This window comes from Melopsittacus undulatus, chromosome 8, assembly GCF_012275295.1.
Source record: "Melopsittacus undulatus isolate bMelUnd1 chromosome 8, bMelUnd1.mat.Z, whole genome shotgun sequence".
Taxonomy (NCBI): domain Eukaryota; kingdom Metazoa; phylum Chordata; class Aves; order Psittaciformes; family Psittaculidae; genus Melopsittacus; species Melopsittacus undulatus.
The window spans coordinates 35,503,921-35,531,158 of NC_047534.1; the positions used below are offsets into that span (position 1 = coordinate 35,503,921).

Genomic DNA, 27,238 nt, shown 5'->3' on the forward strand with positions numbered 1-27,238 from the left:
TTGTTTGGGGTTTTCCCAGTTTGTTTTCTGAAGTGATTTGCAGTTAAATGTTGGACATACTTAACTTAATTTTCCGTTGATGATGGCATAATTACAAACTGAAGATTCCATGGTACAATTTCTGTATTTCTGGACTTTTCTTGCTGCTTCCCTCCTAAGTATGACCAAGAGCCTAGGTTTTCGTACTACACAGTTTTCATCTTTTACTTTCCCTCCGTGCAGTCTCTAGCACTTATTTCACAGACTTCAGCTCTTCTGCTTGCATGTTCAAGTGCTCTGTCCTTTCCATCACTGATATGGCCTCATTTCTACTGTGTGAGGTCTGTCCTGCAGTCTCCAGTTTTGGTTCAGTTTTCATGTAAGCCTCTTTATGCATATGTAATGCCACCCCTGTTGGAGGATATTGATTTGATCTACTAGTAGATTGTTGCAAAATGAGATAAATATGTAAGCTGTGCCTTTATTGTTGTTTTTGTCTTGGTTTATTTACTGAGTAAAGATCAAATGTGATCTTGTTATTTGTATTCTTATATAAAACATCTTCTTGGAAGAGTTCAACTGTTCAGTTCCAAAAACTGTTATAATGCACCAGGCTGTGTAAGCAAGAAGGTCTAGACCAGAACCACAGCAGTTGTTTACTGACCCTTTCAGGTGCCTTAAGACTGAGAAGTATTTCTCTGCTGGGTGTTGAACGTTCTGGTATATTCCAGTTCACTGAATTGGACATTTAAACTCACTCAAAAAATTAAGGAATCAGTTAGTTTTATCTGGAATGATTTTGGCCTTTAAAGTAATATTAAAGTCTACTTGTGTGAAAGGAAGTGATGACAATTGTTATAACAGTATATTGGAAAGCCTTAAAGGGTTCAGGTGTGAACCTGTCCTTGGGGTAGGGAGAAGGAATGGAGCTCTATTATACTCTTACATTTCACTGTAGATTTTTTTTATTTGAAGAATTTGATGATTGACACAATAATAGCTGCAGTCCTGTCAACATTAATTACCAAGGTTTTGCGGTAGTTATTAAAGATGATACTGTACGATAAGAGAACACAGGCTTTGTGTACCATTACATGCCTGCTTTGCTTACCTAAGCTGTTTCACAAATGGTAGGTGTAAAGAAAGTTAATTTAGTTTTGCAGTATCATACTTTTAAGTTTCTTGTGGACAACACTTCAGGGGAGTCTGTTTGGATTAGAAGTGTTTTCATTCACTAGAATTGACTTGAACATCTTGGGCTTTCTGAGGTTTGGTTTTGTAAAATAACATTGATTCAGTTGTTCTCCTACCATGGGATGAGTTTGAATTACTAGAATAAAACTGTGAGTAGTTCTTTTACATTTATGTGAAGATAACAGCTGACATTGTCTTCCAAAGGGAATATACACACTTGTGCTGTTTGTCTGTGCTCAATACTATCCAAGCCTGTTGAGTACTTTCAAGGAAACATAAAAACTAGGTGAAGCTCCTGAGATCAGTTGTGTTTGTATGAGTTTTTGGGAAAAGACATCTGTGTATGGGGAAGATCCCATGAATGTAATTTCTGTGGAAAAGGCTGACCAAAACAGAGCAGAAAGGTCAGCCTGTGCCTAGATGCCAGAGAAGCTAGTTGGGTCTCACTGTTTCTCACTTTCTTGGGTATCCTACCTGTATAAAAAATTTAAATTGGAATTCAGTCAGGGAATTTTGTGAGGTCAGTTGTGTCCTATGCTTTTTCAGTGGCTCTTTCTACTGCTTGCTAGTTTTGTTTAGGTTTCTTATGTTGTGTGTTAGAATGTTTCTATAAGGTTTTTATTTTCCGTTCTCAAAACTTCTATTTCAAATACAGTAGAGCTGTAAGATCAATCTTCAAGATACACTTCAGCAACAATCCTTATTCTGCAGTTCTAACAAAAGCTCTGAACTTTTCCTGAAAATATGAAAGGTGAATTTTCAGTATTTCATATTTCAGGACTTTTTAAATATGTAATATCTTCCTGGTTTTTATTTACCCTTCCTTTTTTTATATATAGCAACTTTCTCCTGTGGGGCATCCAATTCAAAGGTATGTGTTCTCACACTGTGATTTCCAGTTGCAGCTGTAGGACTTGTATGATAAGACCTGCCTAAGTCAGTGCTTTCTTTCCTACCCTTCAGGTAGTTATTCATAAGCATCTGTATTTGTTCCGTTTTGCTCTTCAGTCACATTGTTAGCCTGCCTTAGCTTAAATTGCCTTCGAAGATGCCTGACTTGACAACTGCAGTACTTGTGTATGATACCAGTTTACCTGTAGCAATCTCAGTTGGTCAGTTGTACTGCAGTGACTCTCGAAGACATGGTAACTTGGCTGTTATTTTCCCACATTATGGGCTTGGTTGACTTGTGTATTTTCTGTTTATGTTTTGTGTTGTTTTTTTTGCTTTGTTTAAAGCTGGATTGAACTAAGACTTTGTTTCTGAATAGACTTAGAGTAGAGGCAAATGTATAGGAGGGTTGATATTTATCACAAATATTAGTTTAAAGCAATAATCAGGGCAATTAAAACAGATCTAATATTCAAGAAGCATCTATTTGATGAAACAGCTCCATTGTTTTTCATCAGCCACAGCTGTTGTAACTGTTATCTCTATGGAGGCAGATCTCTTGTTATGTAGGTCACATCAAGGAAAAATAGCAGCTGAACGGTTGCTTCAAGTATTGTGGAGGAAAGTGCAATGAAAACATTGTGTATGTTCCCATTGAAAATTTCCTCTTGAAACAGCAGAAGAAATTGTGTAGTAGACTTTTTCACAGTTTGTATTAAGACATGTTGTGAAGGTGGAAGAATAAGTAAAAACATACCCGAAGTAGTTTGAAAACACAATTCCTTGAAGGAAATTTTAAGTCAGAATAAAGAGAGAATACTTGCAGGCTTTGTGCCTTGAAATGAGCAGCTTCCCTTGAACTTAAATAGTAAACAGGCTCTTCAGTTTTCATTCTGTCTGTTTGCCCAGCAAAATATTGTTTCCACTTCTTTTTTTTTTTTGTGGAGGAGGGGAGAGGGTGATGGTTTCTGCTGCTTCAGTTTCAAAGCTGTGTGCTGCAGTGCCTTTGCAGATAATGTGACTGAGTACGTACACTTCCTGATTTTGTAATTTTCTTCACGTCCCTTCTGTTTTCCTTTGGTAAAAAGAGAGAAGTTTCTCAAAGATGAAGAATAGTAATTCAGAAGAAAGAGTAACAGGGAGAGTATGGCAGCTATTTCTGAAACAAATAGCATGTTTGATATAACTTTGAAAGCAAGTGTAATTTTTAAGGAAGGACATTTTGATACAGACAGAAATCTTCTGGTGCAAACAGACCCCTCTGTGTACTGGGTGGTGCTAGTAGTGGTAGTTGGGGAATTATTTTGATACAAGGGTCTTAAGAGCATGGGAGTTTATAAACTGCACTTTGCTGCTATTCCCTGAGAGCAGATGTGCTGTGAGCTCAGTAGTAAGAGTTATACCACTGTTGGTACTAGTAGAAATAATAAACCAGATGAGGTTTCTGGACTGCTTTATGTGAATGTAGCTGATTAGAGTGCTAATCATTATTTCTGTACAATTGAATTGAAATATTTCCCACAATTTTTGTGTGTACATTTCTAATGCAAAATTTGCATGAGGATATTTAATATAGAATGTCATTAGACTTACTTTTGAAAGACTGGTGTTCTGTGAGACTGTGGTGTTGTCCACACCACTGAAATCTAAACCTAACAGGTGTATTTATTTATCTTTAGTAGATTGAAATAACTTAGAAATTGAATTCTGGACATCTGATGGTAGTATTTTTGTTTTCTGACTAGAGGCAGAAGTTAATCAAACGTAACTTCTTTTGCCTGTAAATGTGTTAATGTCGAATACAAAATGCTATGTTGTTTATACTTTGAGTGAAGAATTCATCTGAAGGCCCAGTCAGGAAAGATACCACTGAGTTTTTCCAGTGCCCTTGTAAAGCTTTCATTTGATTTCTGTGTCTTCTTTGCTGTGTTCTAGCTATTTGTTTTAGGCCTTTTGTATTTGCTGTAGGTAAGATTTATACACAATTCTTTTGGGTATGCTTCTGTGGGGAGTACATTAACTGACAGTATAGATCATTGAGATCTCTGAATTTGCATTCTACACCTAGAATAACTAGTAACAAAGAATGTGCAACCATATACGTGCATCTAAACCCAGAGTCTTTCCCGTTTGTCAGTCTCTTTAATTTAACAAACCCCAATTACTATTTTGATGAACCTTCCTTCATGGTGTTTACACTTACTAGCCCTACAGCATCGTCTTTCACTGCCACTGTAACCTATCATTGACAGATTGGATAGATGCAAATTTTTGTTTTTAACCATATTCTTTCTTCTCGTGTTACTTCCTGTGCTTGTTATATTTAACCTTATTCAGTAGGGGTTCTTATTAGTATTGTTCTGAAGAGAGAAATCTATGAAAACACAAAAACTGAGGTGTTGCGAAAGGCGTAGTGTATAAAAAGTGAATGTAGCTGCCAAGCTGCATGTAAAGGGAGGAGTTGTCTTGATTATCTTCTAAGATATAAATCATTACCTCGTCAAAGTTGACTTCTGGATCTTAGGGTAGATCCATGACTCGTTATGTATTCATAATCTCTTTATGAATCACTACATGATATATATGTATCATATACTGGGTGGTTAATAAAACATGTAAGCATCCCTTGAATTAAAGTAGGTAAAGGGCTAGTGGGAGGAATCTAAACTCAGCATTAGATGGAAAAAGTTCACCACAGTTTTTCATTGTTAGCTCTTATATATGAGGAAACTTGAAGTATTTTTATTTTTTCCAAGCCCTTCACCATTTAATAATCCAGTAACCTTTGCACCTTTGAGGGAAGAAATGGTGGTGTGTGAGTACAGTGCAACATTTGAGACATCAGAACGTTCTTAAGGAAACCATAAAAACACATTTAATTGCTTATTAAAACTGAATAAAGTCTGGAAAAGTAAACTTAATTCCCACATTGAAACTGTCTTGTTGTATACTTAATAACATAGTTCTGGTTTTATATGATTTATTGTAGGCAATTAATAAAGTTCTCTGTCTTGTGTGCTTTCTAATCAAGTGTTCTTGTTCTAGCTGACAAATCAAGGCCACCTTCATCAAGCCCTTCCAATAATATTCGCCGGACTTCCTCATTGGATACACTTGCTGCTCCATACCTTGCTGGACAGTGGCCTCGTGATAATCATGGGCAAGCTGCTCCATGTATGAGAGACAAAGCCACACAGGTAGGACAGATTTTTGTCTCCTGAGTATTTAAATGTGAAGACAGGATTTAAATGCAAGAAGCTTTTTCCTTGAAAATGTTCCTTTTAGCTTTCTTGCTTGCAAGTTTCCACTCACTTTCAAATTGCAGGGATCCTACTTCTGTTGTTATGGGTGTGAATTATTTGTATTCTTTAAGAAAAGGTGTGAACTGTAGTATCTGTTAAGAGTTCCACTTTCTCCTTGACTCAGAAAACCCCTAGTGTATTGCAGATCTGTGTTCTCATTGTTCTTGCAGTGTGCAGTACACTGGATAACACTGATGCAAAGTGCTATTTAGTTTACATTTATACAAGAGAACTTATGTACTCCCTGTATAAATGTCTGTCTTAAAATGCAATGAAAAAACCCTCTGCAGTGCCTGTATGAAAAGTATTGTAGCCTTTTCTGTGATAGGCTGCTCATCCTCTTGAAGGATGTGAAAGGCTTTAAATGTTCACCTGGGATATATGCACCAAGTGTAGAATTATACATTGAAGAGCTGCCTCATTGAACAGTGAATAATGTTGAAATTTAGCTCAACTGGAAAATACCAATGAAGTGTGTGTTTTTGCCAAATAAACTGCATTGACTTTACTAAATTTCATGAGCTTTTAGCAGTTTGGTCCTATGACACCTGTAAAGATTGGACTATAAACAACTGAATGAAGTTAGTGTTACAAGAGTTATACACTTATCTGACAGTTGTTTTATCATTCCTATTAAAGGGTGCTGTTGTTACACAGTATCCTACTGTATGCAGAAGTAGTTGAAGATGGATTTTTCCTTAAAATATTCCAGTTTTTCACTTCTCCTTCTCTGAATGCAGTCTGGCAGTGGAATTCTCTTAATTTACAGAGAAAGAGCCAAACACAGCAGATTATAAATCCCTGTTCTTAAGGCCTGGTTTCAACAACAGGTCTTCAGTTCCAAAGAACACAAGCATGAAAGAACTGACAGCACGTAGGACATGCTAGATTTTGAGCCTGCTTTAAGTTTGGTAACAGTAACAAAAATGTATCCATGTAGGTTAGAGTCTGCTATCTACTCAAATGCGTAGGCTGTGGAGCAGCTGTCTGCAGTGTTGGCTGTTACCGTATGGCCTTCTCAAGATCCACAACATTTCGTGAAAAGGACCACAATTCAAAGAGCAGATCCGTAGAAAAAGAAGGTGTTTTGTAGGGAAATATGCTCCTGTGGGTAAGGTAGAAATAAAAACTGGTGAAGAAAGGAGAGCTGAGGAACAAGATTTCTGTGCAGGAAATTTAATTGGAAAAATAGATAGAAGATGAGATGGAAAAGGTAAGCAAATCATAGTAAAAGGAGAAGGATGATGAAGGGGGTGTATGATATACAAGGAGCTGCTGCTCATGCTAGGCTATTAAAAGGCATCATTAAAATGCAGAACTAAAATAGCTAAGTCACCCACACTGGTTATTTTCATGTTTGATTTCTTAGGGTAATACTTTTTCAAAATAATTATATTTCTATAGTACTGCCAAAGTACCTGCTATATTCAGTTGATGTCTTTCAGTTTCGTTTCGGTTTAATCTGAGTTAACCTGTGTATTCTCCAGCAAGATTAGATAACATCCTTTTTGGCTTACATTTTTTGTGTTGTTTTCCTCCAATTCTGACACATCTGGCTGCTATCGTAGTGGGGTTTCTTTAAATAATGGGAAACATTCCCAAAAATCAATGGGAAGACTGTAAAGGACATTGAATATTTCTGTAAAATGAATATGTTTAGTGGTGTTTGATGTTAGTATATTGCTGAGGGAAATGAAATTATCTGTTTGGCCTTCCTGAATTAAACTTTATCACACCAGTAGAAAATTTTGGGATACAGACATAATAAGTACATCCAAATCTTGTGTTGATATGACACTGATGAGATGTTATTGTTTTTAAACTTCCTGGTGTGCTTAAGCAACCATTTTTGCTAAGGACAAGTTGAAAACATGATTTGAAACAGTTAGTTTCTCAAAGTAGTATTGGCTCTCCATTTTTATTGTTTCCTGTCCTGAAGATGTGGTGTTTGAATTACAAGATATTCTGTCTCCAGTGTGTAAATTCAGATTTCACAAAGTCTGGTGTGAAATGGGTGTGCTGAGATTTCAAAAGTTTAAGGTGAATCTATTAAGAAATAAAAAAGTTCAGAGTTGAGTAAGCAAGGTATCTTGGTTCCATGGGTTTATGGCATAGCAAGTACAGTCATCCAGGAAGCACTCTGGGAAGAGACAGCAATTTGTGACACACTTTGGCTTGCCAGACTTCATAGAGATGCCCACAGGTCATAGCTGAGAGGTGTGTAAGAGATCCCAGGTCACACAGACTTTTGTGTATCGGACTCCTGCTTCAACTGATTATTTTGATGAATCGTGTCTATAAAGCCAGAAAAAATTATGTACCTTCAGGATATTTGTTGCATGATGAGTGTATTACTGAGTGTCCTAGGGTCTGTCTAGGTTTCTTACATACAGATACTGGTTTAAGTAACTAGTATTTGTAATCTTTTGTCTTTTTCCCTTTGAATCAAACCTGTTTGGCTTTGCCTGTGACTGTTTGAAATATAGCTATGTCATAATACAGGTTAAAATGAGATAGATAGTTGCTTTCAATTTTTTTAATTCTTAAAGAAACACTTTATTTCAACTGCAAATTTTTTGCCTCTAAGACTTTTTTTTAAAGTGTTCTACTATGTGATAAATCAAGCTCATATTCCTTTGTAATTCTAGAACACGAGGAAGGATGTTGCGAATGGTAACAACTAATGAGCAAGTAGTAGTACTGTGAGAACCTACAGAAACAGAAGCTCTTTGTCTATTGGTAATTGGGTCTGTTTCTTGAAAACAAGTATTACAAGCAAAATATGGGGAATAAATAGGAGGAGACTTGCTAAAATAGTATTACGTTAGTGTCTTGATGTAAAGATTTCCTGTAATATAGTGTCTTATATCTACTCTTGCTCCATAAAGATTTCTGTTTGTTTTGTGGATGAGCATCAAAGCAACCTTACATCCTTTAATATTAATCAGATATTAATTTGTTAAAGAAGTCTGGAATCTGAAGTCAAAGTCTTGAATATAAGTTAAATGCAAAGACTGATTAGGGTGTAATTAGATTCCTATAGGCAAGTATAATGGTTATGCTGATTTGGGTAGTTAGAATTAGTTGCTAAAACTTACTGTTTGAGGGGCCAGAGCATAGGAGGAGACTCCAGATTGACATTTGAGAATTGTCAAGACCAGGATTGATACATAGGAATGGTGATTATCAAGTACTCTATTTTATGATGAAAATAAGTGAGTGCTTTTCTGGCAAAATAGGTTTATAATATTGTTATCAAGTAGAAATTTCAAAGCAACCCTACAAACTTTTTATTCAGATTTGTCCTAGTTTTTGGAGTGAAGATGAAAAATTACTGCTAATGGAAGTTTTGCCAATATGAAGACAATGGGAGTTGCAGCTTGTGTTTTTGGAGTTACACATCAATTTTCCTTGCAAAATGACGATTAATATACCCCATCATCAAAGGCTTTACGAGTTTCTATGTTCTGAGTACAGATGGAGCAAGTAAGGTCATTTTGTGGTTTGCAAGATGTTAATCTCAAATATAGGAACAACTGTTGCACTCTGTAGATGTGGAGTTTTTGAGGCAAAGTTCCTGTCTGTAGGAGAAAGTGAGTTACCAGTGACTTTTGAGTTAGCTAGATGACTGCTATATATGAAGAACAGCTCTGTGGCAATAATGGAAGAGTAAATTCTTATCCATTCACTATGTAAGCTGCTTCCAGAAATCCTTCCCCTGCTTCAGTGGGTATATTTCTTTTGACTGAATGAAGATTCCTGATAGATGTTACCCTTATTCTTAGAACCTTTACAGTTCACTGCTTTTGGAGGTGGTTCTGGATGTGGTTAGGTGGGAATACAAACTGTCCACAAAGCATGCAGTGTTATCACAGCTTGACTATGTGTTTTGTTACCTTAAGTAAATACAGTTTGTCTTAACGATACCTTGTATTTCCCTGAACTTTTCCGTGGCAGTATGTTTGCAAGTTTCTTTGTTAAATGCGAATAACTTTGTTGGTTTAGTGAAACTAGCTTAGTATTACCTGTGCTGCTTTCTGCTTGTCCTAAGACAACAAGGAATCTGAAGCCTTTTGAGGCATAAATAATAAACTAATTTGCTGCTTTGCAGTAGCTCTACTGATTCTTACATGTCTTGCCTGCCTTTTTCTCATTCCTCTGACAAGAACATGACTTTGAAGCTGTACTGGTGCGGGTTTTCACAATGTTTACACCAAGGTATCCTTGCTAACATTTCTGTCAGAAACAACAAGGTCAGCATCTGTGCAGGAAATAAAACGAACCATCTCACTCAAATACAGCACTGTCATACTGGTTCTTCAGAGCTCTACAGCAGCTTGTTGGTACCTCTGGCTGTTAATATTGCCTTATGCTCAATAATTTGGAAGGGAATCTAGCACATTCCTGTATCAGAGTATGTATGAAAGTTAAGGGTTTTCTCTCTGTGTGTGGGTTTTTTTGGTTTTATTTTGTTTTAAAATTGCAAAGTTTCACTCAACTTTGTCATATTTTACTTGTCAGAAAGGCTTCTAGTCAGTAACAACTTTTCACTCACAGTTCTCAATCTAGCAAATCTTAACACTGTTCTCCTAATTTGTCTCAAGATAATTCTGCCAGAAAGTAAGAATTCCGCCTTTTTTTTAATTAATCCTATAATCTTCTTGCTGCAGACAGAAAGTGCCTGGGCTGAAGAATATTTGGAAAAAAAGAGAAGCTCACACAAGCGTTCAGCATCATGGGGCAGCAATGGTCAACTGAAGGAGGTCAGAAATGCTATTATTTGAGACATCTTTGGGGTTTTTACTGGTATACACTGTTACTGTGAATTTTCAGGAAGGCACGAATATTGTACTGCTTTGTTTTATTCTATAGACTGTGGGCTTGGTAAAAATACAGGATTTGTGTTCATTTGGTATTGATTTTGTATAATAGTACAGGACTACTAAGATTTTTCATGTGATTGGGTGGGAAAGAAAGTGTCAAATGCAGGTGACATTCTTCATCAAAGGAGTAAATATAGCAGTGACCAAACTACTTTCAAACTCTGTGCATTTTGAGTTTTCATTAAACCTGCAGAGCCATCTTCTGAGCTTCAGCTGAACTGGTGTCTAGTTTGTTAAGTTCACAATAACTTGAGTCTAATTTAGTGCTGCCAATAATTACATACATTGTGGTAGTAAAGACTTTTAATGAAGTGATGGAATAAGTTGATGTAACTGTGTGTTCCTGAATATGTCTGGTGAAATCTAATGTAAATTTTTCCTTTATTAGATTGCAAAATTGCGTCAACAATTGCAGAGAAGCAAACACAGCAGTAGGCATCATCGTGATAAGGAAAGACAGTCTCCATTTCATGGTAACCATGCAGCCATTAACCACAGCCAGGTAAGGCTTTGCACTTTTTAGATATATTGGGTAGCTAATGCTGGTTTTAATTCCTTTTAAGGTTATTTTTTGTCTTAAAAGGAACTTAGAAATACCATATACTGGTAGCTATGGGTGAATTCTATAAAATAGATCTGTTTTCATTGATTTCCTTGAGTGTATGGGGTTCTGGATCGTTTTGTTACTTGGCAGGGTTGGCTTTGAACGCCGCCTTTGAAAGAGTTTCAGATAGATCCATCTTTTAATGTGCATTCTGCAGCCCCTACAAAAGGATGACAGATAAGTTTAATCAAAACCTATTGATTATCTTTCTCATCATGCATTGTTCTAATGATTATAAATTTGCATGTAGAATATGTCACAGAGCAAACTGGTAGTAAAATCATACACTCAAATAAAATTGTAGTTTTTGCTGATCACATTTTGTGTCTTGACAATAGTACTTGTCTAATCCTATGATGAACTAATTTGGAGAGCTTACCTGACAAGAGGCTATTCAGTGGGATTTGTATGTACTGTATTAATAGTGTTTATACTCTTGATGGCTTCATTCAGCCTATGTAAAATTATACCTTTTTTTCCATCATTTATTATTCCTTGAGACTTTAAGTAGTAATCACTTAAATTGTGATGATTAGGCCACCCCATGTTCTATGTGCAGCTTTAGTTTTATCTTAAGACTGTTAATGAGGTCAGGTTCAGAGAGAGGTAATATTTTTAGCTCATTTGGTAGCAGGTCAAAAGAAATTATGGGCTTTTAGACACACAGATCCTTTTTCAATTTGTTATTAGTTTTAATTGTGTGTTACTTGAATGATTGTATTCAGCATTTTTTTAGGATTACATTTTTTGACACAATTTAGAAATTACTCCTTCAAACTCTTTAAGTCTTCAAACAAACTTTTTCTTCCTACTTCTGTGAAGCAGAATATCAATTTGAACTTGAAACATGCTGTGTAGGACAAATTCCTACATTTTCATCACTTTATTGAAGTACAGGTGCAGTGTAGCATGCTGCTTATCTTAGTGACTGCTGTATCTCAAGTCAGAACAGTCCAAAATAATAAAAGATGAAAGACAAATAAATGAACCTACCCCTTTCTATATTTTTGTTTGTTTGCTTTGTTTTTCACTAAGTTTATGAAAATTGCTGAAACATCATTAAAAAAAGGTCCAAATACTTGATGCAGATATTTCAATCAAATTTGTAGAACTTGTTTGAAGATTTGTTCTGTACTTGTGGGCAATTGAGGCATTTCAACCAGAAAAATAGCGTACTAAGGAACTTTTGTTGTTAGCCCTTCAGCACACTGGAGAATTACATGCAGTCTAACAGGTTTGCTTGGTATTCTACAAACCTGTAGGTTTCTGAACACTAAGCTATTGTCACTCTAATATAGATAATCTTAGTGAGTTTTAATTTTGAAAATGAACATTGTTGCTACTATTCTCTCTGTTCTGGGATATGTATACTATCCCAAATAATGTATGTGAATTTTTTTCTTGCATCTTAGTTATTTTATTATGCCCATGAAATTTTACTTGTTGTATGGAGGTCCTTTGCATTCTGCCAAATTTTAGAGTATGTGAATAAAATATTGCACAAGAGGTAATTAGGTTTTGGTCTTGTGAAACAGACTATAAAACACAAACCGAGGCAAAGCAGCTTTTCCAGCATTGTGTTACAAACCAAACCATTGTTTTTTCTTGGTGAATTTTGTGCCAGCTGTGTTCAGCTACTTGTGAAAGGGGGGAAGTTACAGAAAGCTTCAAAAAGAGTAAGTGAAGGGTTTAGATTAACAACAGCATTTAGAGGCTGCTTTTTAAGTCAGAATGAAAATGTAACTGTAGGCATCAAGGGCAAAGTTCCTAGGCTTTCTCATTCTTTACTAGGGAACTGCTAAACTAGGATTTCTGGCAGCAGCTTGGTTCCTTCATGATTTGTGGAAAGACTGTGTGGAAACACTTGCAGTTAGTGATTAGAATATTTAGAATATTTTTACATTCCCAACTTGGAGGAAACTTGTAGTTGTTGGCACTAGAGGGTCACATAAAGATTTCTGAGCTCAAGGAGCTTGATTCCTGACAAGGCTGAGAAAATGTGTTAGGAAATTGCCTTGGTGATCCCTTTGCAGAGACCAGGTAAACTCTGTTTACAGTTTGGAAATGGCTTACTCTTCTAGTTGAAACTTAAAGAAGCAATTCCAGTGGATTTATTTCCTGTTTTCTTCCCTACTAATGAACACTTAAGCTTTGCCATCATTCTGGAATTTTGCCAGATTTTTTACAGTGATTCTTGCCACTTAAGCCTCCAACTGATGGTTGTGCTTCTTTTCCCTATGGTTTTTGTTTAAAGAAAGAAATGCACACAATCTCTGCAGAATAAGCTTGTTAGCTGTTCCTGTCCCTCTCCTCAGAATCAGGAAACCAAGTCCTTGCTGCTGACTACATAAAAATGTAGTCTGAAAAAAAGTCCAGACCAATTAAATGGTTTTTTGTATGTCTTTTCATGCGCCTAGCAATGCTCCATTCTGCCTCTCTTTACAGGAAGCAGGATTTGCAGAAAGGCCATAGCCCCCTCAGGTGATCTTGGGATGCTTCTGAGAATGTTGGTTTTTAAATTAATTTCATTATTCTGAATCTGTAAATAGGAATCAAGTCCAATGGATCTTTCTTTATTCTCAGTGTTAGTGTAATGGAAAAACTGAAACTGAGACCAATGCCAAGGAAAATATATATTAGATCTTTCAAAATCTTTTTTGTATTCAGTGCACTTGGCTCTTCTGCTGCTATTTGATGCTGTGAACCAGCAAGCTCCTTCCTTTCATTTTCCTGAGAAGAATGTGTCCTTAATGTCAATTGATTAATTGTTGATCCTAAGCAGCCACTAATACTGAGACCAACTGCATGCAGTGTGGGTTTGTTTTTCCTCTGTGTCACTATTGCCCGCTTAAATAGGTAGAGCATTTCATTTTTAAAGTGGAATTGCCACGATGCATTCAGCGTTGAGATGGCTTGATGTTAATATCCAAAAGCATCAAAAGATCTTGGATTCTGTTTAAAGTTCTGTTGCTATTGAAAAAATTAGAAGAGCATTTTCCTAAAATACTTGTGAACATGCCTGCAAGTTTGAGGACTCTTAACTGTCCTACACCAACACTCAATGACAGTGTATTATTATGTGGGCACTGTAATTACTACCCTGTGTTTGGCACCGTGTTTCACTTTGCGTGTTCCCAAATATACAGATAAATAGTCTGATTCCTGTAGCCTATTCCTTTATGTCAGGAATAAGCTCCATGCAGACCCATGTGAAGGCAGTATTTCTAAAGGAAGGGTCTTGGTTTGAGGCCAGTTGTTCCACCCCTATAATGATACCTCCTTCCCTTTCCACCCCCACCACTCTGGATTAGCAAGTCATCCTCAGTCATGTACAGAATATGATTTCTCTTGGAAGTGAAATATGCTGTATTGAGCCATAATGAACTCTATTGAAGTAGCTTGTGCTTTTTCTACTTTGAGCTCTTCAAACAGCACTGTGATTTTAGGAATTGTTGTGCTAGGCAATCATATTTAAAAGATGGAGAATTTCCCCATTTTGCTAAGGACTGCTGAAGCCTTAGACAAGCATCATTGTTTTCTACTTTTTAACAAGTACAGTTTGTTCTAAGAATGTGTATATTTAATAACTGTGTCCATAAACAATCTTTATTAGTGCCTAGGCTTATACTGATATACTTGTATTATGACCTGTATTAGTTTTCTGGCTTGTTGATCCAAAGCCTTGTTTGTAACAGAATGGTTTCTCAGAATTCTTTGCTTATCTCCAGTTGTTTGTTTTCTCTTTTTCCTCTTTGGGCAAGACATGTGAAAGTGTTTTCAAGTTTGGCCATGATGAGAATGTTTAGTTTTTGTAGACATAAACAGTCACAAGCATTTCCTGAACAGAAGCTTTTGCAGTCCCTTTGCAAGCTTCTTTGTCAATAACTATCTTCATGTGTCAGTGAAGCAAAACTAATAGGATTTATAAGTTTTGCCACTTTGGTAAGTGTGAACATAGTCTACATTATGATCTGCACTTAGAATTCTCTTGTTTACATTAATCTTTTGAAGGTAGTTTTTCTGCTAGACAAAGTCTGCATGGTTTTTGAGAATTTGAATGCAACGTCACAATGCTTTGGTGCTTGACTGTGCATGGTCTTGGTACTTAGAGGGGAAAATACAGCCAAACAAATAAATGAGACAATAAAAATAATAATTAAAGGAAACAAACCAAACAAAACAAAACCCCAACAAACAGGCATCACTTTGAAGACCAGGTGATAATGCTAGTGTCTTTCGGTCAGTAGAGGAGATGTTCTCAGTCACAGCACATTAGACAATAGTGTCCAGGAATTTTACACAGGAGTTCTACTTTGAGTTTTAAGTATCATGCTGTTCCTTGAGTTGAACTAAATATTTGCAGGGCATGTTCTGTTATCTGTAGTAGTACCTAGCAAGAGTCTGTGTTGAAGTTCAGGGCAGAATTTTCTAATGTTCTGATAACATGGCTTTTTAATGGGTGTGTGGGAGGATGCTAATGGAGGAGAAGGGAAATCTCAAGAAGTTGTGATGTACAAAGGGGCTTTGGAAAGCTTCAGTAATGTGTTTTCTGAGAATGGAGTTTTCATGTACACTTGGAAACACTGGATGTTTAAAATGTTCTGTGTATTAACATTTGGGTTTGGAATTTTATTCTTTCTGTGGAAGTCTTCCTGAATTGTTTTGTCAACCTTATATATGTCGTTACTGTATTGGTCTTCATTTCTAGCATAGTGCAATCTTGCATTTGTGGAATACTTTTCCTTCTGCATGTGTCTGTAAATGACAGCAGACTTCCATTAAAATATGTTTTAAATGAAATTTTAAGTGGTAAATCCAACAGTGAAGGAACTGAAATTGTATGGTTCACTTCAGGAGGAATGTGAATATATTTTAAAGGCTACAAAATTACTTATATTTGAATGTTTCAGATAAATCTTTCCTTGTCAAGTGTTGTTGAGCTGGAGGCAGACTGTATCAAGGGAAGTCTTGAAACTAGATTGTTGAAAGCTTTTCCTGCTAGAAATTAGATTTGAAACAAGGAAGCTCTGTTCCTTTCATTAAGGCGTCCATTTTAACACAATCACTATAGTTTCATGTAAATCCTTGATATTGAGTTGTAGATGTGTTTTGTTTAAAGGTTCACTTTTAAGTAGAATTAATGACTGTGTCTTGTAAGTAAATCCATATTGCTTTCTCACTGGTTTCTCAGGCTCCCATCCCAAAGAGTGCTCTTATTCCTGTGATACCTATTGCCAAATCAACAGGATCGCGATTCCGAAACAGTGTGGAAGGACTGAATCAGGAGATTGAGATAATAATTAAGGAGACGGGAGACAAAGAGGAACAACTTGTTGTATGTATCTGCCACCGTATTTGTTTTCTATTATTTTGGTTTTGCTCTGAGTTGTTTCAGTTATAAGCTTTGTTTTGCACAGTCTTTTAGTGCAGTTTGCCTGGAATTCGTTTTGCTTTCTTTAATGAAGGTAGTTAAAAAGTCTCTTGGAAAGCAAAATCAAGAGTTGAATCTGAACCTTTTCCGCTGTGATTACTGTGATGTAATTAGTTTTCTGGTAAAATAAGAAATCTCAGTAAAACAGGACAAGACAATAGGTCTGTTTTGGGAGTTCTTGTAGTAACTTTTTCTTCTTTTTGCCCATGGTGAACTATCCCCATCCCAGTTGAAGCATAACTTGCCCATTTTTAACTTTTCAATTTTACTTTTAGTTGCTTTTAGAGGTAAATTTAAAACGGGTTGAAACTTAAACAGCAGAGGTTTAGATTGGATATAAGGAAGAAATTCTTTACTGTGAGGGTGGTGAGGCACTGGAATGGGTTGCCCAGGGAGGTTGTGAATGCTCCATCCCTGGCAGTGTTCAAGACCAGGTTGGATGAAGCCTTGGGTGATATGGTTTAGTGTGAGGTGTCCCTGCCCATGGCAGGGGGGTTGGAACTAGATGATCTTAAGGTCCTTTCCAACCTGAACTATTCTATGATTCTATGACCTTATGATTAAAGGACTGGAACATCTTTCATATGAGAAAAGGCTGAGAGAGCAAGGACTGTTCAGCTTGAGAAGAGAAAGCTCAGGGATGGTCTGATGTGCAGGATGGAAGAGGAAGGAATTGGACTCTTCTCAGTAGTACTGAAGAGGGCAAGAGTTAGTGGGCATAAATTAAAGAACATTAAATTCAGTCTGAACACCAGAAAAACACCTACCTTTCTCTCTCCCCCAAGCCCTCAGATATGTGAAGGTGCTTGGAACTGGAGCAAGTTGCTCAGAGAGGTTGTGGAATCACTGTCTGTGGAGGTGCTCAAAACTTGGCTGGACACAGTCTTGGACAGACTGCTCTAGCTGAGTCTGCTTGAGCAGGCATGTCAGACTAGGTTATTATCAAGAGTTCCCTTCCAACCTCAGCAGTTCTGTGATTCTGTGAAAACTTGAGAACTGTTGTCCTTAGTTTCCAAACCCGATTCTGTTGGAGTGAATGAAATTGTCTACTTCAAACAGCTTTATGAAACCTGAAAAACCCCTAGGCATTACTGTATTTAAAGAAATTGCTAACCAGGCAAGAGCCAGGCATCTGATACATTTTATTTTTTACCAGCCTCAAGATATTCCAGATGGGCACCGTGCACCACCTCCGCTGGTTCAGCGTAGTAGTAGTACTCGCAGCATTGATACCCAAACGCCTGGTGGAGCAGACAGGGGTAGTAACAACAGCAGCCGCTCCCAGTCAGTATCTCCAACCTCATTTCTTACCATCTCTAATGAAGGCAGTGAAGAAAGTCCGTGTTCTACAGATGATCTTCTTGCTGATTCCAGAGATAAAGGTACTGCATAACTAAAAATTCAACAATGCTAAACTGCAACCTGTTGTGATGTGCATGAGCATGTTGTGAAAGAAGGGGTTTGTTTCCCACATCCATGGAGAAATGGCTCCAGGTACTGTGTGTGCACACGTATCTGGTGCTCTGTAATTGAAGCTGGGTAGATGTAACTGAGGAATGTGCTTCCCAAACAAGTTTTGGTTTTAAATAATGGATTCAAGTACGTTAAGCAAGCTGGAAAAGCCAGAGTGTACAGCAACAGGTGGAACAGCAAAGTAGGCTAGTCCTGTTGCTTGTGTCAGGTATTCTTCATGATCTCAGACAAAATGGGCAACCTTCTAGTACTTCATACATGCACCCATAAAAGTTCAACTCTTTGGGGTAGTTTTTGATTATTCTTTTATCAGAAGTATTCTGAGTTAATCTAGGAAAAATTTATAATTCCACATAAACTTGTTCTGTTTTTTCAGGAATATGGCTTTTGCCCATTTCTTTTGGCTGGATTGTGACAGCACAGGACCATAGATTCACATTTGAAGTCACAAAATAGAAGTGTCTAGTAATAAACAGATTGAAGAGGAACCTGAAAATAGTATAAGGAGAAATGGAGAGGAGTAAAGAGCTTGAGATAATAAACCTTATTTGCAAATAAACTTGGAGGCAAATGAAAATGTTTCTTAATTTTATATCATTTGTAATGAAGTGGTTTCAGTTTGGGGGGGCATTTAAAGATTGGGGTTATTGGTGTTTTTGTATAGTGTGACGCATTAAAGTAACGAGAAACTCTTTTCCTGCAGAGAATGGAAATAATTCTCCCTTGCCAAAATACGCTACCTCACCAAAACCCAACAACAGCTACATGTTCAAGCGCGAACCTCCAGAGGGCTGTGAAAAGGTTAAAGTGTTTGAGGAAAGCTTGTAAGTTGATCTTTACTAAATAAGAAATACTCAGAGTTACCCATTGGTTTATTGATTTTGTGTTGGAGCAAAATTATTAGTTCAGTTACTAATACCGTGCTAACAGCTGGATCTGTTTTGTGTGACTGTAAAGTGGCATGTATGAATGTATTTTATTGCTGGATTTTAAATCAGCATATTGAGAGACTTTTAAAACCAGCATAACTTGAGAGGATTGCCTCTTACCTGGCAGGTAGTGAGGGAGGAACTCAATCACAAGTGATAACAAGCTGTAATATGGGTGTATCAGCTAATATGTCATGACTTGACAGGCACATTGTAATCTAGACTCTGAAGACCGTATTCTTTTCAGCTATGTAGCTGTGAAACCTCTAGTGACAGATGAGTAAATTTGACCCTAAGTATTTGATGCTTTGGTTATTGTGAAAATGCCAAGTTCTGTCATTTGGAAATATTCTGGGAATTTTATGTTTTATTCTTATTTTCAGTGGAGGTTTTATACCCTTGTGTTAGTTGTATGCAGGACTCTTAACCTGTAGTTAAAAACTTAATTTCATCACACAGGAAGCATAATTTGTGTATAATACTCCTATGACTATACTATTTCAACAATGCCTAGTTCTGCTTAATCTAGTATAAGGAATAATTTAAAAAATTATAGGTGGCTTGTATTTCCCATCTTTGCTGAAAATGTGTTCTGAGAGTTCTTTATGGTCTCTTCATAGCAATGTAGGAAGGGCTACAGTAACTGAAGTTAGAGTGTGTAAGTTATGTTGCCAACAGATTGGATAGTCTTTGCTTGCTCCAGGAACATACTTTATTGTAACTTGACTTGTATTTGCATTTCTTTTGGGATGTCCTTGCTGCATAACTGTAGGACTGGTCTGCTCTACAATGAAACAGGCTTCTACAGAAGTCTTTATGTAGATGCTGCAGTCACATGCAAAAATCCTTTTCACATTTGTCATGGGGCAGAATGTGTTGGGTTCTGAAAGTTTCTGGAGAACACAATCAAGAATGCTTTCTCATATATTGGATATTCCAGTTCATGGACAGGTTTTGTGATGTGCAACATGAACTTAGTGTCTTCCTTGGATTAGGAGACAGCCTGCCCTAAGAATGTGTTGTTTATTTTTTAGTATATGTAAAGAAGCAGCTTAAACCACCTTGCCGTATGCCATGTGGTACAAGCGTCATTAAGGCATTATTGAGTGGGTGAAATACTCCAGGTTTAACTAACAGCTTGTCTCCACTGGTGTCTTCAGCCATACATACTTGCCATTGACAGAATCTAGTGGTTCAATGTAATTTTAAAAGTAATATGTGTATTTTATTTCTAGGCCAAAGCCATTGCATGAAATTCCAGCCTTCTACTGCCCTGACAAGAACAAAGTGAATTTCATTCCTAAAAGTGGCTCTGCTTTCTGTCTTGTCAGCATCCTCAAGCCACTTCTTCCAACACAGGATCTCACACTTAAGGGCACTACACACAGCCTGACTGTTTCCTCCAGCATCACACCCAGTTTGTTACAGCCCATTTCTATGGCCTCCTTGTCTACAAACACAGAGCAAGACAGGATCTCTCGTGGAACAAGTACAATAATACCACAGACCTCTATACTCCAGCAATCTGGACCTATTGAGGAAGCTGAAGGATAGATTTAGATTGTCTTGACATTTCTCTGGGCAACTACTGGGAAAAAATTGGAACCAGTTAACTGGACCTTTCTGATCATGCTAGTTGCATTGTTTTAACAATTTGTGCCACTGTCATTATTGGACTTTGTCTAATTGGTAGTTTGGTAGCACATTGAGAAGTTCAGGAGGGCGCAGCAGCTGATACTCTGTTGCACTTTCTGCTTATGAAGACTCCGGTTCTGTTTCTCTCCTGCTTTTTTAAACACTGGTGAAAACAAAGACTGTCATACTCCTTTGCCATTTAAAGGACGAGTTGTTGTGACGCTGTGTGTCCTTTGACTTTTTTCCCACTGAAACAAAAATCTCAAGACCAATCAGCTGATCCAATTTACCATTGTAATAAGCAGAGGGAGGGGCAATCAGATGGTTTTGCAAGATGTCTTTTGTATGAAAATGTGTATTTTGTAAAAACAATTGCCTTTTCTGGTGCGTAGCAGATCGTGTTTAGAAGACACTTTCCTGGTGACGATCCCCCCGCCCCATTTGATTTTGGGTTTTGGTGGTTTTCTTTTTGTAGGGAAGGTTCTTTTTTACTTGGCTGTTTTACAGCTGCTGGGACCAAAGGATTGCTGAAGTATTTCAGCAGTCTCCAATTATGTGACCTTGCTGAACAGCCTCAGCCCTAAACTAAATAAGAGAACATGTCTGAAACTTTTGAAACAGAATAGTATTCAAAAAGCAGTGTTAGTATATAGTGTATGTTTTTTTGATATTGAAAGTTTGCTTTTCAGGTAAGTCACATTCTTAAAACTCCTTTTTTCATGGAATTCCCACCAGTGTCGGTTCATTGGCTGGAAAATTGCATTGTAAAGCACTTTCCCCAGTGTTGTTCTATTTGTCCATAAGATTTTTGTGCAGGGGTGGGGAAAAAAAATGTTATCCTCTTACTCAGTATTGTTTCTTGCAGAAGATATGCCACTTGCCTCTTAGAGGCTTGCTTGGCTATTTACAGAGTTAGTCAGCCTGAATCATTAATCACTCTTGGCACAAATTTGCTCTGACATGACTCATCACTGTATTATAAACCTTGGCCACATAATACTGAAATATCTGTGCATGGTTTCCTCCCTGTTGTCATAGTGGTGTTTTGTGTGTCTGTTGAAGTTGATGGTTTGTCAGGCATGGTATCTGTTACACAGAAATTCACAGCAACAGATACATTCTCCCTTTTTGACCAGCAACTTGGGTTTGCACGTGAAACAGAGGATCTTTTTAATACGTGGTCTGTCCTGATACACAGCAGTTTGATTCCTTTGAAATTATAATGAAAGATGAAAATGGGTGGAAAGGCAATTGCAAACAGAAACTTCAGGAAAAATACAATACAGATATGCAAAAAACCTGCAGTGACCTGACTACCAGTGCTGTATCAACTTATAAAACAAGTTCACCTTGTACCTTTTTTACAGAGTTAGATTCAATAATTTCAAAGTAAATGTCATGGTGGACAGTCTCTGGATCTGAATATCGGTCTGTTACATGTGAGCAGTTCTGACCGGCTTGCATACACATAGCTTCCATGGATCAGTTGCATACTCGGGTCCACTCATAACTGCATCTGTTTAAAGATGATACTGTAAATACAAAATATAATTCAGTGCTTACTATGCTAAATTTGGTTACAAACATTTCACTTGGGAGAAAAAAAAAACAAAACAGACTGCATACCTGCACACATAATAGTTGTGGGTTTTGATGCACATTTCCTGTTCCTTCAAATTCTACATAAACAATTATGACAGCAATGTACTTAGTGAGTAAGAGTAAATCACACTAGATGGTATACTGAATCCTTGCTTAAAATACTGCAAAAAATTCATTAAACAAAAAATGCACCAGAAAGTGTTTAAATATTAGACATGTTAAACTAGCAAGCAAGCAGAATTTGGTTTGCTATCCATCTTCCCATCAAAATAGATAGGATTGTGCAGATGGGACTGAAGAACCCTGTTTTGAAGTAGCAGCTCTGATTTATATTGAAGAAGTAGTTGAGGGACAGAGTTTTAAAGTAAGTGACTTTGTGCATCAAATTTGGTCAGTTGATAATTCTTTCTAGGTTCAGTGGATATTGTTTTTTTCTGAATCAGTTACAGTGCGATTTGAAGTCTAAAATTTACTGCTTTAGATAGGTTTGGTTTTTTTTTTCAAACCTGATGTGACTGGATTCATGGAAGTTCGGATCCTTCAGGTGAAGGAAGTACTTGTAAGTCTGTTTTCTGTTTCTGTAATAGTAGCGTGTAAAGAGCTTCCCCGTCAATACCACACTGCCTAGTGTTTTATCAGGAGATCTTAACTGAATGGTTAAGAACCAAAGGGCTAAAGTTAATGAATAGTCTCTACTACAGCCTTGAAGCTTAACTGACTTCACCAAAACTGCATTCCGATGTTTGTTTTCATCACAGAGTGACTCTCCAAATAGCAGTAGGCTTTCATACCCTAGGACTTTCTTTTGCACCTATTGTAGTACTTGAGCATCTCTTTGGTAGTTTACGTTGTATGTTATTGGACAATGTACTGTACAAGTTAGTGAGCTGCTCTGATAAAAACAAACATAAATGTGTGAGTTTTTTGCTTTTTATAAGAACTGCATGCAGGACAACATTCAGTCTTTTTTATATGCAGGACAACTCCACCATTGCCGTGGCAGCTCTACTTTACTATGAATCCATACTAAAGACTCAGAATTAAGGAAATATGACAGCTCGTGTTCCAAGACCAGCTTTTACATGTGTGCATACAAAAACTAGCCTTAAACTTTTTATGTGCTGTCTTGTGCCATAGCAGAGCTGTTAGATAAAGTAATTAAATCAATTTCAAAATAGATTTGAGAGTACATGGAGCTTTTTTAAAGTTCTTCTATTTATAGAGTGGGATATCCTGGTTTTTGGGGACTTGACCCATGTATTACTCAAGCACAGTTTTACTAGAAGTGCAAGTCCTTTTGGCATTCTTTAAATCCTAACTATGCATAGACCTAGTCAGTTCCTTGATTGCCTACTTTGTAGCATAAGGAAAATTAGAGGTCTATTTTTATGCACAACTTGACACACTTGATATTGTTTTCTTGGCATTTCACACTTCTAGCCACACTTAAAGGCTGGTGGCAGTGCTTAGTAATGCTGACAGTTGATTTGGAGATGTACTAAATGGTGTTCCTCCAGCTGTAAACCCTACATAAGTCACAAGGAGGGAGGAATTACTGTAACAAAGGTCTGTGGTGGCAGCTATGGCTATTGATATAGTTTTTTAAAACACTCAAGGCACAAGGGAAGAGGACTTCGTTCAAGTTTGACCTGCTTCAGCCATTCTTGTCTTGCTTGGTGCCATACTCCTATAGCAACAAATTTAAGTACTTGGAAAACTAACAGATAATGCTTGAGTATATATGTCTTGGAAAGAGGTTCTTATTTGCACATACATATCACAAGTGAGGAAAAAAAGGGAGTGAAAATTAAATACTGCATACTGTGGAAGTAAATGATTGCTGTGTTTGATTTATGTAAAGCAATAGCAGCTCTTAAAAAGTGTATTTAGTCTCAGGGCCAGTTTTTTTTTTTTGTTTCTAAAATTTTCTGGAATTCAGAATCTGTTAGAAAACACTGAAGCTGAGTCTTTTGGGAAGAGAAAACAGTCATACCCATTAACCTTTCTTGTGCCTCAGGCTAACTTCTTGTTGCTTATTGGGTTTTATAGAATTCAGTGGTACAGCAATAATTCCTGGCTGAAGTACCATGTTCTGTCCCTGCCATCCCTGAAATGCTGACGTATTTACAGTAACTCACTGCCAGTGATGTCCGTGTTTCCTTGCTCAGTATCTAACAGCTTTTCTGTGAAACTGTGAAGGTGAAAGAAAATGCATGGAAAGTCACCAGGGGCAGGCAGTTACAAAGATCAGTGCTGCAGGGTGACTTCTTGATTTCCATTTGACTCATTGCGCGCACGCACACATACAGTCTGCGTAGGTCTGCTGCTTTTATCTTTATGGCTTGAGGCAGGGCTGGTGTTTGTAAAGATCTGTCATTGTTTTTTTTATGGGCAGACTTGTTCTCTTCCAGAACTGATGTGTGCTTGCATGTACCTCCAGAGCAAACCTTGTGTGTAATTTTTACTTGTTCTCATGAATATGGTTGCAAAAAGACTCTGGACATAAAAGAATCAGACACTTGAGGAGTTCAGGACTGTGCTTCCTCTTTATAACTCCATAATTTAAGTGTGTGCATTTCATCAAATGTCACAGCTTAAACATGTTGTGGCTTAGACCCAAACCCTTAGAGGTTGGCGTGTATTAAAATAAAAATGTTGGCTCTTAGCAAAGATAATAGAAGATGTATCTTTCCTAACCTAGGGAGGTGGAAAGCACTGTGAAGGAACTAGTTTCATTATGATCAAAGAGTTCTTACGGAATTGCTTGTCTAAGCCTGGGTGTCCAGGAGAACAGAATGACCACTTACTGCGAGATGTACCTGTATATTTTCTTGACATGAGTTTGTGAATGTTAAGCAACTCTGAAAATCAGTTCTGCTCTTAACATTTTGGTCATACAAAGAATGACCCAGATGCATTGTCTTGAAACTGTTACTTTGTGTGTTAAGTGAAGAGAGAATGTTAACTCTTCACAAGTGTTTTGTGAAATTCCAGTCCTGTGCCCTAACTAAACTGCAACAGTCTTTTCTGAATGCTCCAAATGTAAATGGTGTCCTGTTACTGCTTGCTTGATTTCATTGCATGTCATCAGTAAATGCTTAAGGTATGGTCTTTGTTTAATAGTTCTTTATTGGGATTTGTATTTGACTACAGGGACTTCTGTAGCATTGATAGGACTATCTGAATTGCAGACGAGGACATGGCCTGGTAACACTGCAAATTAACATCTCTTACACAAATTCCTTGTGAAACAACTCTCTTGGGAAGATTTAGTAAGCTAAAAATCAATAGATAAAAACCTTCCTGGTTCCTCGTCCACCCTAATTCTCAATGTACTGATAGTTAAAGAGGAATATTGCTTGGCTTTATTCTAAATTATTTCATTTCTTGAAATGTGCAATTTTTGAGGGTAGCAGTCAAGGGGTGTCCAAAACTGCCATTAGATTTGCCTTTGTATGAAATCGGCTGATGTTTTCCTCTATTACACTGTGATAACTTGTGGAGGTGTTCTTGCATATGTTGTACTCATAGGTTACTTGTTGCATGTAAGGCGATTTTTGTAAGCAAGAGGAATTCCAGGGATGTTCTGCAAAAGGACCTATTCTGAGGTGATGTACACTGGTGTAAAACTGGAGCAGCTCCACTAATTTCAATGGAATTCTTGATTTACACTAGTCTCTTTGCTATGTGTAGTTATGCCAGTACTATTTTGCACAATGTTATTTTGAATCTTGAGTTCTGACTTGTGAACTGTTTCTGCTGCAAACAGTGAACATTTTACAAACTGCAATAGCAGAATGTTTTTGGGATGATTTTTTTTTTCCCTAAAATAAAAACTTGTCACTTCAAACCATGGGCTAATCTTGGATTTATTTCTAATAGCGAGCGGGTTTATGTGCTTGGAGGTTTGCCTGAGGTTTTACCCTGAGAGCAGTAGGTGTTTAATTAAAATATGTGCTTTTAACCCTTTCAGAGGAAATTCACTGGAGTGAAGATCTCTGATTAATCCATACCCCTATTCCTCTGGGGCATCCTCAGAATAGTCCTGAGAATCTGCATTTCCCCATCTTCATCTGCAGTAGGTTCAGTCAATTCTTGAGCACTTTACAATTCCACTGCTAAGGGAAGATGCTACCAGTCCTGGATTTCAGGAATAGAAGGATGCAGCATGTGTTCTCCTGGGAGCGACACTATGGGAGCAGGACTGAAAAAAAGACCTGGATTTCTGCTGGTAGGTTCATACTGTTACTCAGTACCTGGGAAGGTACTTGTGCCTTATGTTGAAATACTCTCATATTTGTCATGCTTCTGTTCACTCAAAATGAACTTCTTTCCTCATGAGCAGAACTAGATAAATTGTGTGGGTTTGGGTTTCTTGCTAGCTTTTGTATTAAATCTAGTATGTCTAAAAGGCTTGGAGCAGTTCCCCTGCTGGAAAATCATTGTTACCTCTATTTCATTTTAGAATAAACAGGTAGAAGGTTTCCCTTCTCAGGAAGGTTTCCCTTCTCTGTGGGCTTGGGGTTTTTTCTGTCAGTGGGAAGGGTTGGGCCAATATCTGCAACAGCAGCATCAGGTTCCCAGGAATATGCATTTTACAGCTGGCGTCCATGGGTAAATTCATGCTTAACTCTTGGTTAAAATGGAAGGGGGGAATTAACAGCTGTTGAAGTCTGAAGAAGAGCAGTCTTTTCTGTATGTGATGCTTTATCACATTTTATTCCTTCTTTCATCTGTGTGGTTGTCTGTGGATGTTTCCCTGTCTCCAGGTGAACAGGACCTGATTCATTATTGAGCAGGCTGTGACCATTCTCCATTAAACTGTTTCTTCACCACTACTTACAAATCCAGCCTTTGAGGTTTCATACCTATAAGGATGATTTTACTGTAAATATATCTGGTGTTTAAATTCTTTTCACACCTTGCATGACATACAGGTAAACTGCAAGACACGTTCTTCTGAAGGTAACCTATGAAGACACAAAATTGAGAAAGTGACTGTGGTGAGCAATGACAGTCCTCCAGTTCTTTACTCTTGGTTTTCATTGTGAGAAGTTCTGTTCCTCTGTTAAATGGCTGCTCTTTTTCTTTCTTCAGATTGTGAGAGAAACAACCAGGTAGGACACGGGCGAGGAGAATCTCTCAGGTATCTCAGGTTGTTTCTTAGGGTTAGGTCTGACTGCATAGTTAATTGGTATAGAAGTTGTAAGCCAAGCTGCATGTGTTTTTTCCTATCCCCTCATTGTCCTCTTGGCTCTCTGCTCAGCATTTGGAAGTTGTGTAAGTTGGTCATCCCACCCAGACTTTGAAACTTG

At 37.4% G+C, this 27,238-nt stretch overlaps 1 protein-coding gene across 1 annotated transcript in view; it reads left to right on the plus strand.

Annotated features, from left to right (window-relative positions):
- FAM117B (family with sequence similarity 117 member B) overlaps positions 1 to 25,776 on the plus strand; it is a 28,865-nt gene extending 3,089 nt beyond the window's left edge. Inside the window, exons 2-8 of the mRNA XM_034065604.1 lie at positions 5,110 to 5,261; positions 10,037 to 10,129; positions 10,638 to 10,751; positions 16,045 to 16,188; positions 17,441 to 17,666; positions 18,461 to 18,581; positions 19,922 to 25,776. Coding sequence (XP_033921495.1) covers positions 5,110 to 5,261; positions 10,037 to 10,129; positions 10,638 to 10,751; positions 16,045 to 16,188; positions 17,441 to 17,666; positions 18,461 to 18,581; positions 19,922 to 20,240 — 1,169 coding nt within the window. The 3' untranslated portion in view covers positions 20,241 to 25,776. The remainder of the gene's footprint in view (positions 1 to 5,109; positions 5,262 to 10,036; positions 10,130 to 10,637; positions 10,752 to 16,044; positions 16,189 to 17,440; positions 17,667 to 18,460; positions 18,582 to 19,921) is intronic.
- Positions 25,777 to 27,238: the final 1,462 nt, after the last annotated feature.